Raw genomic sequence first — 15,057 nt, 5'->3', positions numbered from 1 at the left:
ACCCAGCCCCAGCATCCCAGCACTTAAAAAAAAAAAAAGACCTGCACTCACTGGCTCTGGCAGCAATGATCAGGATCCCTGAGGGCTTGTGGCAGAGTCCCCCATGCAGCGCGGGGTAGCAGGGATTGCCCCTCCCGCCTGGTACCCACGCGGCAGCTGTCACATTGTGCAGGTGCTGTGTGGCTTGGCAGGGCGCAGTGCACTGTCTGGGAGCAGGGGTGGCATCAGCAATCAGCTAGAGCCTGGCACCACTCAGTCCCAGTGGCCCCAGCTCCCAGACAGCGCATAGCACCCTGCTGAGCTGCACTACCCCACACTGTACAGGGGAGGGGCTCTGCTATGAGCCTTCAGAGGCCCTGATCAGTGATCACCGCTGCTGCAGCTTGTGAGTTCTAGGCTTTTTTTTTTAAAGTTCTGGGAGGCTGGGGCTGGGTAGGGGATGGGGCCAGGCAGGGCAGCCATGGGGGCTTCTCCCGCAGCTCCCCCCGCCCAGGGAGAGGCAGAGCTGGAGGACCCACGGGAGAACCTACAACCGCCTGGCTGTGGCTGCCTCTCCCCAGCCAATCCGAATCAGTGCCAAATCTCCAATTCTGATTCAACCAGATTGAATGGAGACAGTGATTCGAATCACCTAATCGAATGACTGTCCTCCAAATCGGTTGAATCTGAATCGAATACTTCTCTATTAGCACAGGGCTGTTATTCTAGCAGAGGGGTATGAAAATCAAATTCTTTCATATTTTCTGCTTTGACACCGAGACTGCCAGAGGTCCAGCTTTTGACTGGGGTGCTGACTGCCACAATGCGAAGACTGTGCTGCAGTCAGAGTCCCTTCCTACTGCTGGGGAAAGTGCTGGCATAGCGGCTACTTGCAGCCACTGCCACTCAGTTGCCGCTCGAGTTGCCAAGTGCTCATGATTCTTGTGGCCACCAGAGCAGTACGTTTGGTGGTGATGAAAATGCCATAAGCAGGTGTTCCCCTGCTCCTCCATTTCAGCCCTAGGAGAAGACAGTGGGCCAGATGACTCACCTCCAGCCATATCCAGCCTGCCAAACATTAACCGCCTTGTTGTAGTATAACTCCATCTTGTACTATTGTTTACTCACATAACTACAACAGTAAAATATCACTGAAACAAAATATCTGTTCCAGTAAAACTTAAGAGAAGAACAGTAGTATTACTGAAATACTATAAGATGACTAAGCACTGGAGAATACCATAGAAAATGTATTTAAAATGAAAATATAATCTGTTTTTTCTGGGGTTTTCTTTTTAGCAGCTATAGGCTTGACTTGCTATTGAACTTCTAATTGAACAAACATTTTTTTTTAGATCAATGAATGTATTCCTGATTGTATACCTCTGTATTCTAATAAGTAAAGCATTAATAAATACAACCTTGAAGTATGTCTGGCAGAGTGATCCATTTCGTGATGAACCATGGTATAACCAGAAAACAGAATCAGAAAGGAAAAGAAACCTGGTACGGAAAATAACTTATTTTTGCAGAACATTTGAGAAATGCTTGTTAGTAGAATCACCAGAAAACAAGATAATTTATAACATTTAGCAGAATTGTGCATCTAATTTCTACAGCAATTTTGGGAAAATGTAGTGAGCATACATATTTTTAAAATTAATCTGTCAGACTACAAATGAGAATCCCAATGATTAAAGTTAATAAATATTTTAAACTTTTCTGGTTCATTTTAAAACATCTCACTTTTTTTTGCCCCCACTTTCTGAAGCAAAAGCCTTTCTTTGCCCCATCTTGATCTCTTTTCAAAAAGTTTTGTCATCATCTTCCACTTACCCCCTGCTCCCCCTTTTTTTTAAGAACCAAAACAAAATTCAGTTGTTTATACCACATTGGAATTCAACTAATACTTGGAGTTTGATACTTCAGACTAATCTAAGTACACTGCATGAAATGTGTCAGCTACATTTCTCTACTAAAATGATCATCAGTGAAATAATAAATGATCCTGAAATTCTTCAGTCTTACCTGTCTGTACAGAAAAATGGACCATGTGGGAGGATTGTTGAACTGGGACATACCATGCTGTATATTCCTCTATGAATTTCCGCCATTTGTTCTGTTTGGTTTTTATAGACTGATGAACATAACCTGTAGTAATTCATTTAGAAACAGTTCTGTGCAATCATATGAACATAATATGTATGCATACACTTTGATACCTCAAGTTAAGAAGGGGAAACTTATTTGATGTTCATGGAATACTTGAAGCCTGCATAAACCAGTAAAACTTCCCTGCTTTTACATTTATTTGTTTTCCTTTTCTGATGAATATTCTGTCAGCTATATTTTTATTTGTTTTCATAATTTATATTTTGTCATTCATTCAACACCCTCTAGAACTATTAACACATTTATATGTAACTGAAACTGAGAGCTCTGTGCCTGTGCATGTAAAGGAGATTCTTACAGTATGTTGAGAGAGAGAGCTTTCTTCCTCATTTTACATTAGTAGTAAAGTCATAATCCTAACAGATGTACAAAGTGTGCCAGACATTGACTTCACTATAGAGAGAAGCATGGAAAGAAAAATTACAGTGATGGAAAAATGAGGATTTTATGCTATCAATACCCAACAACATTTTTCTTACAAATAGGTTCACTTACTGTTTGTAAGTCATTAGGTATATAATCTTGCAAATGTGTATTTGAACTTTTAAATTTATGCTGATATGTGAGGAAAAATCATCTTCTGGTTTCATTTCTTCGGCAGTTTCTTAGAGCATTTACCGACTTCCTTGCATTCATGGTTCTTTTCAACTACATTATTCCTGTATCCATGTATGTTACTGTGGAAATGCAGAAGTTTCTTGGTTCTTATTTCCTTACGTGGGATGAAGAAATGTTTGATGAGGACACAGGTGAAGGCCCTCTGGTGAATACTTCTGACCTCAATGAAGAGTTAGGACAGGTAAATTTGTCATACAAGTTCTAACTGCTGGTAAATTTATTAACTGTTTCTAATAGTCAGTTACGGGCATTTTTAGCTTTAAAAATCGTCACTTCAAAATTTGTTCTTAGATGTGACCTGTATTTCAGATACATTCATTAATTTTAGATGTCCAACTTGAGATGCTTGAGGCTTGATTTTTCAGAGACAATGATCAACCATGTAAATCAGTGGGAAACCAGTGTCAGTTTTAGATGCTCAAAGCTTCTGAAAAATAGGCCTTATATTTGTCAAGATGAGCATCCAGACTTGGTGGACCCAACCAATGCACACTTCTCTCACATACCTTGGTGTAAGGGGACATCACTCATTTTCATCATTATGCTAACAATGTTCCACAGAGCGTTTGTGTCTCTTCACATTTATTGTTGAAAACTAAATCAGAATCATGGAAGTGAAGGCTTTATTTATTCTATGGACAGTAATCCCCACAGCATTTTCAATTTCCTGAATAATCTCTTGTTTTGGGACTTTGTCAAACAACATGTTCCACTTTCACATCTTGGCAGGCTGAGGAGTATGCATTTGTCAGTGTCAGTACTGACAATTTATGCCTGGTTTAAATCTCATTAGTTTGGGCAGTTCTCACATCAGGAAATTTCCTGTCTTGAGTTTGCCCCCAAAAAAGGAAATTGTTGTATTCTATATTATCAGAATGGGTACTTGGAAGCAGATGTGTAGGTTCATTTTGGAAAGAGTCTGTGGTTTCTGGCAGATGTTACACTTAAGGCACAGTTAACCAGTTAATCATGTCATAAGTAGTTACATGGCCGCATGTTAATGCAATTAATGGTGTGATAAAACAATGAATAAACCACTAAGTTATAACACAAAATACATGTAATAACTTTGTGGCTAGTTCCTGTCACACCATTAATTGAACATGTGCCGAGGATGGAGGTCCCAGCCACAGAAGCGCATGGTAGCCCATATTAGCTGACAGCTCCCCTCTGGCTGGGAGTCCAGATTAGCTGATGGCTTCCAGTTGCAAGAGCTTGCTACTTGCCTTTTGTTGGGGGATCCCCGGATCAAGATCCCAGTCCTGAGCTCCCCCTACACTAGCAATAACGTGTGATAGGATCTGATGCTAGATCCCACAATCACGTGTGGCATGGCAAGGAGCACAATTGTAGGGCTTCTACATCAGATCCCATAGCACCTTTAATGGCCCACCTGCAATTAAATGTATTAATTTAATTAAATTGCCTACATGAAATTGCAGGGCTTGCAAGGTACACCAGTTTATTAAAAAAAAATTCCCACATTATTAATTTTAAAAAATCAGTAAGGGAATGCATCAAGGTGTCATGTAACAATTTGGGGATCAGCTATTCTAAATGTTCTGCTGTGCTAAACCGAACTTATGCTATGTAAACTAAAACTGGTTCCAAAGGGAAGATACCTCACAACTAACTCCATTCTTGTACAAGAAATTAACTTTTTTTTGCACATTCTTTGTAAAGTAATCTTCACTCGGTGTGTAACCAAGGCTTCGATTTTTTGTATCATTGTTGCCATTTGTGACTTTTTTATTTTCTCTCAGTTTTATCCTGGCATAAACATTTTATTGCCTCAAATTATTATGTACTGGGTACTATTTCTACTTTATGTTCCTTTTATACATAAAAGAAATTTACAGGTTGATATTCTCTCATTAGGGTAGATTTCATTTCATAATTTGATACTAGGAACTTGAACTGGGATAATATTGTAAAGGTCACCTTGAAGATAAACTGGAATGAAGGGGTATAGTTATTTTTGGTGCAAAAAAGAAATCACACTCATGGAAAAATATGGTCTTCTCACTTATTCAGTGGCTGTTAGATAGATTAATAGGAAGAAACCCAGCAATTGAGTTAAAGTTTAACTTTTTTCTTGACGACTAGTGGTAAAAATTAATTATTTATTATTATATTTATTATATTATATTTATTATATTTAATACACTTAATATTAACTTCAACTTTGAAAATACTATAATAGCAATTGATAAAAGTGATGCATCTGCTAGAGCCGCTGTAAGTTCCTCTAAAGAGAAAACAAAAAAAAATATCTTGGAGCAGACCTCATAGTCTAGTATCTCTGTTCTTCCTGCTTATAGTGTACTACTAGGTTTTCTTTCTGCCAGTATAAATACTGAATTGTAAGATTTTGTGAAAGATGAAACAAACAGTAAAAAAAAAATCTGGGAAAAAATCAAGGTGCATTGAAATATTGCCATATTGGATCGCGCTGATAAAAGGAAAATTAATGTTATTGGCTATTGGCATTTTTTGGATGGTATAGCCAATAATGTACCAATAAATATAATGTGCCTCCTGGCTGGAGCCCAGGACACTGCATTCATGTGCGCAGTGGTAACATGCACATGCCAGAAATGCAGCTGGGCAGGCAGGTAAGTCTGTGGAGGGGGAGGGAAGGGGCATGAGGGGGGACGCAGATTGAGGCCCCCACAGTGAGGGAGGAACCCCCCAGGTTTGTGCATGGGATGAGGACAGGTGGGCTGCCCTCTGTGGGATTGGGGAACTCCGTCTTGTTGTCTTTGCCCCAGGAACCATGCACTGGTTGTGCCTGCCCTGCCCATCCAGCACTGGTGGCGTTGTGCCTCCCACTACTGAACAGGCAGGGGACGCGTGGCCACTGCGCAGCTGCCAGGGCAAAGGCAGTAGAGCAGAGAGCCCTGAGCCCACAGTGGGCAGCCTGCCTCTGTCCTTGCCCCGTACACAAACCTGGGGGGTCCCTCCCTCCCTGTGGGGGCCTCAATCTGCAACCCCATGCCCCTTACCTCCCCCTCCACTGTAAATTCGTTAACAGATTGGTATCACCCAATATGCCTGGTGAATAATTGGCTATTGGTATCGGTCAAGAAAATCTTTATTGGTGCCCCCTAAAAAATAGTTGCTAGGTTTAGGCTTGATGAAAGAGGGCATGTGGACAGTTACATTACAGCAGCTGACACAAACAGTAAGCACACTCCCCCTTTTAGCTTGCATGTACATTTTTCCATATTCACTGAGTGATAAGCTACTTGGTTTAGCTTTCACTTAACCCTTACAGGACACACAACAGTTGCAGTGAAGTAGCAAACTTATAGTAAGTCCTCATCCCATTTTTACTTGCTGTAATTTGTTTGCCTATACCTAAAATTCAAAGTCTGTCCATAAATAAATACAAAGTATTAATCTACTGACAAATAGACATATATCATGTTTTTCAAGAGACACTTATTGTAGCAAGCGAGACATTTAGCATGGTAAAAGAGGATGGTAAGGAAAATTAAGTTTATTATGCTTATTATTGGGTAAATTTAGCTCTGTTATCCCAGCAACTTTTGGGTAAACCAGTTTTGATAGAAGTTGACACCCCAAAGCTAGCAACTAGTCTTGCAAAAAATCATACCCAAATGTTAATTTAGGGACAAACAGATTTCTCAAGGTTGGGCAACGTATTCAATGTTAATATATTTCCTTTTAGGTTGAATATGTCTTCACAGATAAAACAGGAACATTAACTGAGAACAACATGGAATTCATAGAGTGCTGCATTGAAGGGCATGTTTATATACCTCATGTCATCTGTAATGGGCAAATCCTCCATGATTGTACTGGCATTGATATGATTGACTCTTCTCCAGGAGCAAGTGGGAAAGTATGATGCACCTTTAAAGTTTTGGTGGGGTTTGAAATATGAAAATTGAATAAGGTTAATAAAAGAAATCCTATAAGTATAATATTCTGGGATTTTTCATATTGTTGTAAGAATTACATTACAGCATATATACTTCCCCCTTTTAATTTAGATTAAGGTATTATTTGCATAATAAAGCATTTCTTAACAGAATCCATCTTTTAAAATGGTCAGATATCATTATTAAATAAAAAACAGAATAAAAAACTTTGCCTGGCTGATCCCTGTATTTTTGTACAGTTGACCAGTTTCCATTTTAAATCAGCCATGATAAGGAAAACAAGGCAAAAAAACCCTGATTTAAAAGTGGGAAACGGGTGAAAATATTGAATTATATATCTTAAGCAGGTGTAAAATAGGCATTTGGATAGTTTATTTGACATTCTGTATCCTTATATTTCTCATCCTTGAGGGTACGATTTGCAGGTGAGTTGTATAGTTTTTCTCTTCAGATCAAAACTACAGAAGCAATTCTGCTGTGAATGTGGGACATATACAACAAAGTATAGCTAAAAAACAAGTTGCAACTCACAGCTATTTATAGCCAATAACCTGTATGGTTACAGAACTCAACCAAATGTCCAGGAGCTAGCAGTTACTATTTCAATGTGTTTTCCAAGCTGTACTCAAGAGGAAAGACCTGCCTTTGCTGCTCTCTGAGACCGTCTGACAATGTCTCCCTGCTTAGAAGTGGTGGGAGCAGTGATCTGCAATTGGTCTCTATCCCAGTAAGTCTCAACTTCCTCCCTGGCTGTGTCCAGATGAGCATGGCTGTGCAGTATGTGGCACCGCAGACATATCTGCAGTGCCACATACCACACATTGAGCTGTTCTCTGTGCTGTAAGGGAGCACCACGGGGGGCAAAGGGGAGGCTGACCTCTGAATATCCATGGGTTAAAAAAACCCATGCAAAAAACAAGAGGAGCAGCACACTCAGGGACAGTGTGCGCCACTCCAAACCAGAGCCTGGCTGGCTGGAGTGATGCTCCAGCTGCTAGCCAGGCTCCAAGTGGCAGATTCGCCACTGCTGCAGCCCCAGATGGACCCCAGGACCCCAGGTAAGGCTGCTGGGGCCATCCCAGTGCTGGTTCCACCCTTCCCTCCCCTACCTGGGTTCTGTGCTGCATCCAGTTTTGTTCAGCATTTTCATCGGTGACCTGGAAATGGGAGTACACAGTGAAATCTCCAAAGTTGGTGGATGATGCTAAATTATTCCAGGTAGTCAGATTTCAAGCTCGTCGAGACAAGCTGCAGAAAAATTTCTCAAAGATAAGTCAGTGGGCAAAAAAGTGGCAGATGATCTTCAAAGTCAGGAACTGCAAGGTAGTGCATACAAAGAAAAACAACCTCAACTATGCATACATGAAGCTGGGCTCCTAACTAGTTATTAACTCAGGACAGAGACCTTGGACTCATTGTAGAGGGTTCTCTAAAACATCAGCTCACTGTGCAGCAGTGACTAAAAAGCTAATAAAATGTTGGGCATTATTAAAAAGGAGATTGAAAATAAAATGGAAAACATCATCAGGCCACTGTATAAATCTATGATGTGCCAGTATTCACACCTTGAATACTGTGTATAGTTCTGGTTTCTGCATCTCAAATAGGATGTAGTGGAGTTAGAAAAGGTACAGAGAAGGACAACCAAGATGATTAGCAAGATGGAGCACCTGCCTTACTAGGAGAGCCTAAAAAAAAGACTAGGACTCTTCAGTTTGGAAAGGAGAAGGCTGAGGGCGGATATGATAAATGTCTATTAAATCATGAAAGTTGTGGACCAGGTAAATAGGGAACTGTTGTTATTCATCATGTCCCAGAATACTAATACTAGGAGGCACCTATTGAAATAAGCAGAAGACCAGTTTAAAACTAAAAAGAGAAAATACTTCTGTACCTGGCAAGTAATTAATTTGTGGAATTTGTCACAGGAAGTTGTAAAAGAAGATAAAATAGCCAAGTTCAAAAAGGGATTAGACAAACTAATGGATGATCAGTCCATTAACAGCTGTTAAAACAGTCATGGATGTATCCCCTGACTTCCCTAAATCAATGATGGTGGATGCCAGGGAAAGTATGATAAAGGTTAGGTCACTCTAGATATGCCATGTTCATATCCTGTCCCTCTAACAATTTATTACTGTCACTATTGGAGACAGGATAGTGGCTAGGTGGCCCATTGGTCTGATATAGTATCACATTTCTGTACTGCTGAACAATACTATAATTACATTAAATAGTGTCTTTTAAAGAATTCCACAGACTTAATTTTACTTTAAAATTTAGCAGGACGATAGTTCTTTTGTCTTTGTACTAGTAAGATAGATCAGACCCAGGCACCAAAGAATATTTTTCATCCACAAGATTCAAGTCTCCATTTTGCCACAATTAAATTCTATTTTTTTTCAAATGTATATTTTATGTATCTTAAACTTGGCCTTTTTCTCCTGGAGCCAGATTTTTCTGCAGGAACCTATCTACTCCAGACAACAATGCTTCCTAGACTCTAGCATTTCAGCCCCAAATATGGTTACAGCACTTAATGAAAGGGTTCATGTGCACCGTCAATTATGCCAGACAGGCTCAGACTAGAAGTGGGTTCTTGAATTGGCTGGAACTGACATAACATGGCCCTAGAAGTGGGTTTGCTGTGGGAAAAGATTGGGAATTGCTGCCCAGCAGGCTTACCCTTCACAAGCAATCTACCTGAAAGTCTGGGCAAACCTTTCTTCTCCTCCCTGGCTTGTTCCAAGCAGGATTACATTGAGCAAACCAAAAATCTCTGATGCAGGAATTACTGCAGAAGTCTGCCTTCCTCTTCCAAGCTGCTTGCTGTTTTTTTTATGCTGACCAATTTGATATTTAGAACAGCACCTGACCCTGACCACAAAACCTTAGTTTGGAAGCTGCTGTTAGTTCCAATTTCTCACCTAATAATGCACATTCATAACTATATAAAACCAAGCACAAATGAGACTAGTTTAAATTTTTTCTAAAACAGCATCCTTTAGAAGAAGAATTTAAAATGATGATACATAATTGTAACTTTCTCTTTATTTATTAGGAGAGAGAGGAGTTGTTTTTCCGAGCTCTTTGTCTTTGTCACACTGTTCAAGTGAAAGATGATGACAACTTAGATGGACTAAAGAAAAGCCAGCTGTCGAGAAGGCCTTGTATATATATATCCTCATCACCAGATGAAGTTGCTTTAGTGGAAGGAATACAAAGGTATGATTTCACATTGATACTATTTAGGTCTCTGAAGCTTTTTCTCATATTTTTGTTTTCTTAGATTTATAGAAATACAAATCACTGAAGCAGAAACTTGTTTTTATCAGAAAATGTAAAACAGCAAAGTACCATATGCTTATATTGTTCAGTCAAGATTCTAGTCTTCTCAATATGTAATAGTGGTGTTTACTAGCTGTGAATGAAATAAAAAACAGGTAGCTTCTATTTCAGAAAAAAGTAAGTTTTAAAGACCTGGAAATTGCTAAACTGCATTATTATCAATGTATTACTTATAATTTTAGAGAATCAAATAGATTTTATTTCAAATAGATTTGAATTTTGTAGGCTTGGTTACACATATCTAAGGCTGAAGGACAACTTTATGGAAATTTTAAATCGAGAAAATGACATCGAGAGGTAAGTGCTTGTTGAATATGAACTAACTGAAACTGAAGGGATGTTTAATTGTATACAACAAATCTCTCTTCCTGAAGGCATGTTCATGTGTAATTAAAAAAATGACAAGAATTTAATGGAAAAAGTTAATGCAGTACTGATATTTGTAAAGATCTTTTAGTTTTATATTCCAGTTTAAAATCAGTATAATAGAAAAAATGAACATTGATTTAACAGGGTAGTCCACAAGGCCCACATTGAGCAGTTAAAAGCTGTTGCCAATTTGTCAGTGGCAAAGAGAGTGTTAAAACTATCTTTTATTTGAGAAGTACCAGTTTGGATCCCTTGTGTTCAGGATTCAGCCACAACACTGGAAATGTCTTTTTTTTTTAATTCCTTCTGCCTTCCCAAAACCAGACAAGTGTCTTATGTGCACGGGTGTGGTACATGAGAAAATATGGTAAAACTGGACTTTAACATTTACATTAGAGTAATATAGGACTCTGATATTTTTGGACAAACTTACATGGAAGTAATGTAATGCCATGGTCAAGTGATCTATAGAAGTACTAAAAGATATTTAGAATTTTATCCAGTTGCCACTGTGTTTTTACTGTCATAAGCATGATCCAGCTCCCTTGTGGAACTATACTCCTAACTTTCATTAAAGTAGAATTGTGGCTTTATTTAGGCTTTTGAATCCTGGACTATTACACAAATATAGAACTTGAGTGTATTCTTTAATTAAATCTGTGAAAACATTATGGTGTAATTTCACCCAATGGGTTTGTGTCTCATTCATGACCAAAATATTTACAGAAAAGATCTTTGTACAATCAGGACTTCATGTGAAATACATCTTTTTATGTCTCCTGGAAAGAAATGAGACTCTGTTAGGTAAAGAGGAAATGAATAATGAGGGACACAACTGAAAGTACAAAATGTACCAGCTATCCTCTATGACTGGTAGTAGTCTACTGCACAAAGTCCTTATGTTATCTGAATTCCCGTTCAGGTTATTATGGCCCAGATTCTCAAAGGGATGTAGATGTGGTATCACTAATCACTGGTACCTGCAAACCAATGTTAGGTGCCTAGGTTCCCAGTACTTTAAATGGGAACTCTTAGGTGCCTGAGATTGGGGTGTATAACAACCAACATACAGAATGGAAGAAACTTGTAAGCTAGCTAAAATAAATACCAAAATGAAAGTTTTGTCTGAAATGTCACCAGTCTCTGGAATTAAGGTACTTCGCTGCATACCAAAGTAGGCACCATTTTGTGAGAGTTGGATTCATAGTCTAAAATCTTTCCTGGATTTAATCAGCAAAGTCATCCCTTTGGATACAGAAAACTGGCTTCTTCTTCTCTTTTAAATATGGCTACAAGAGGAGAAGATAGGCATGGTGGTACTGGTGTTCTCCTTTTATAGAATCATAGAATCATAGAAGTAGGTTCGGAAGGGACCTTATAGATCTTCAAGTCCGACCCCCTGCCAGGGCAGGAGAAAAAACTGGGCTCAAATGACTCCAGCCAGGTAGGCATCAAGCCTCTTCTTAAAGACCCCTAGGGTAGGAGCCAGCACCACTTCCCTTGGAAGTTGTTTCCAGATCCTAGCCACCCTGACTGTGAGGTAGTTCTTGCGGATGTCTAATCTAAACCTCCTCTCCAACAACTTGTGGCCATTATTACTTGTTATGCCAGGGGGCTCTAGGGGAAACAAGGTCTCTCCCAAACCCTTCTGGTCCCCCCTAGTGAGTTTGTAGACTGTCACCAGGTCCCCCCTCAGCCTTCTCTTGTGAAGGCTGAACAGGTTCAGGTCCCGCAGTCTCTCACTGTAGGGTCTGCCCTGTAGTCCCCAGATCATGCGGGTGGCCCTCCTCTGGACCCTCTCAATATTGTCCACATCCCTCCTGAAGTGGGGCACACAACTGGACACAGTACTCCAGCTGTGGCCTGACCAGTGTTGCGTAGAGGGGGAGGATCACCTCCTTGGCTCTACTTGAGATGCACCTGTGGATGCACGACAAGGTCCAGTTAGCCCTGCCAACCGTGACCTCGCATTGTTGGCCCCTGTTCATCTTGGAGTCAATAATGACTCCAAGATCCTGTTCTGCCTCCATGCTCTCAAGAAGGGAGTTTCCCATCTTATAAGTGTGCTACTGGTTACTAGTGCCCAAGTGCAGCACCCTGCACTTGTCAGGGAATGGAATTATGGAATAAACAGATCAATTGTTAGAGCTTTCACCAAGGAAATGGGAAATATGCATTTTAGGCCTAAATTCATTGAGCTCCGCATCTCCAGTTTGCCAGAAAATTGCCCTGTTAGGCTAGAGGCAAAGCTGGGGGCATGCTTCCCCTTTTCCTTTTCAAGCTAGGCCACTGTAATGACAAGAATACAAGATAAATGGGGCCAGATAGAGAAAAAGCAAAAGAATACTCAACTCTGCAGTCCAGAGTACATTTCCCTGAGTGGGGGGAATCTTATGTTCTAGTTCTTGCTTCAAAAATTGTTGATGCATTTTATATTTAAAGCAGGGGTTTACAACCCCCCACATGGGTGCCAGAGTGTGGCATGCAGAAGCATTTTGCTTGGCATACACACCTTGGGGCAGATGGTGGGGAAGGAGCCAGGGCTGCATTGCTACAACAAGGATCAGACCCCTTTCTGCTTCCCTGCTGTCCGCCCCGGCACACCAAGATCTTACAAGTCAAGGTTGCAGGTGTTTTTGACGCTCTGCCCAAAAATGTTGCCAACCCCTAATTTAGAGAGTCATAGGGAAAATGCATTAAAGATGTTGGGACAAAACCCAGGATTTAGAGATGGGTGATCTCATCATTGAACTATAGTGCTGCTTGCTCTTGCTTGCTCTTTTTGTGTCTGTATGCATCTAACATCCTCTCTGTGCAGTGGTACAAGTTAAGCAGGTGGAGTGGAAAGTGTCCTCATCATGCTAAAGTCTAGGCTGAGGTTGCAAAGAAATCTGGAACTGAGTCTTTTTAGATTGAGAAGGGCTTGAAGCCCTCCTCTCCCATTTTCTGGGCAAGTACTATAACCACAAAACTAGAAACTCCCAAAGTAGGGGTTGTGACCCTAAACACATGAGTATGAGATCATGAGCTTCCAAAAATACAATTATAGTATTCTGGGCTCACACCAGAAGCGGGTTGCCCAGGCAAAATATTGGGGCTTATGTATACACCACGATATTTGCCCTTTCATACACTGCAACTGCATGTCTGTTTGCAGGATCGGGAGTTCCGACACTTTAAGTCTTTCTTGTGCACTAAACTAAAACTCCTCTGACATAACTTAGTTTGGCTCACCAGAAATTAAAACGTTGCATCCATGGATCTGTTGGGTACAAACACAAGGGTACCCAGACATGTAATGAGCCTCTTTGTCCACCAGATGGCGCTGTGACTTTTTTGTAGTTCACCTCTTCAAATTGCTTTCGCTTTTTAATTGCTTCCACTTTTTATTTTCTTTTGTGGCATTTTCTTTTCTCTTTTTTTTCTTGTTTGCTGGCTCCCTGCTTCCACTGCTGTGTGGCAGGGCATGGGGTGGGTGGGGGACACTGGGCCAGGAGGGGCAGTGCTGGACTGTCCTGTTCTGCTGCAATACCAGCCAGGGACCCAGCTTAATTTGTTTGAAAACCCAGTGTGTATAAACATAGATGCAATGCTCCAAGGCTTAATTCATTTGAAAACCTAGTGTGTGTAAACACAGATGTGATGCTCCAAAATAAACAAATTTAAATTTTATAAACTTATTTAATTTAATGAGGATTAAAACCCATGCTGTGTACAGGCACCCTTGGATGCCAGTGCACCGAGCATTATAGAAAAGGAGAGACGCAATCAGCACTATCACTATTACCTCTTGTTATTCTTTTGAATGAAGGCATCTGCAGCTGATGTGCTTTGTGCTTAACACAATGCTGTTGGTCTCCATTACTGCTTAATCAGAAGTCTAAGGCAACTTAAGCACAGGATGGGTATGAATGATGGGTACCAAGATGTTCAGCATGGCCAACACAGTAATCGATAGGCACAGTAATATAGTTTCATAGTTTCTAGGGTTGGAAGGGACCTTAGTAAATCATCTAGTCTGACCCCCTACCATGGCAGGAAAGAGTACTGGGGCCATACAACCCCAGCAAGGTGTACATCTAACCTCCCCTTAAAGACCCCCAGGGTAGGAGCCAGCACCATTTCTCTTAGAAGTTGGTTCCAGATCCTAGCCGCCCTGATCGTGAAGTAGCACCTCCTGATATCTAGTCTAAATCTACCCACTGCCAGCTTGTGACCATTATTCCTGGTCACTCCTGGTAGTGCTCGGGGGAACAGGGACTCCCTCAATGCCTGCTGGTCCCCTCTGACTAGTTTGTAACAGGCCACTAGATACCCCCTCAACCTTCTCTTGTGGAGGCTGAACAGGTTCAGGTCCTATAGCCTCTCCTCGTAGGGCCTGCCCTGCTGCCCCCGATCATGCAAGTGGCCCTCCTCTAGACCCTCTCAATGTTGTCCACATCCCTCCTGAAGTGCGGCGCCCAGAACTGGATGCAGTACTCCAGCTATGGCCTGACCAGTGCCGCATACAGGGGGAGGATCACCTCCTTGGACCTGCTTGAGATGCATCTGTGGCTGCATGACAAGGTGCGGTTGGCCTTCCTGACTGCATCCCCACACTGCTGGCCCATGTTCATCTTGGCATCAGTGATGACTCCAAGATCCTTTTCTGCCTCTGCACTGA

The 15,057-nt window shown here is 40.9% G+C and overlaps 1 protein-coding gene across 4 annotated transcripts in view; it reads left to right on the top strand.

Moving 5' to 3' along the window:
- ATP11A (ATPase phospholipid transporting 11A) overlaps positions 1 to 15,057 on the top strand; it is a 228,783-nt gene that overhangs the window by 172,216 nt on the left and 41,510 nt on the right. For all 4 annotated transcript variants that reach the window (XM_019529645.1, XM_019529644.1, XM_019529647.1 and 1 more), the window contains 5 exons: positions 1,335 to 1,485; positions 2,753 to 2,950; positions 6,464 to 6,637; positions 9,739 to 9,902; positions 10,251 to 10,322. In XM_019529645.1, the coding sequence (XP_019385190.1) occupies positions 1,335 to 1,485; positions 2,753 to 2,950; positions 6,464 to 6,637; positions 9,739 to 9,902; positions 10,251 to 10,322 (759 nt within the window). The remainder of the gene's footprint in view (positions 1 to 1,334; positions 1,486 to 2,752; positions 2,951 to 6,463; positions 6,638 to 9,738; positions 9,903 to 10,250; positions 10,323 to 15,057) is intronic.

This window comes from Crocodylus porosus, unplaced genomic scaffold (assembly GCF_001723895.1).
Source record: "Crocodylus porosus isolate Cpor-Errol unplaced genomic scaffold, CroPor_comp1, whole genome shotgun sequence".
Lineage (NCBI taxonomy): Eukaryota > Metazoa > Chordata > Crocodylia > Crocodylidae > Crocodylus > Crocodylus porosus.
This window is presented reverse-complemented; position numbering and strand designations above follow the sequence as displayed.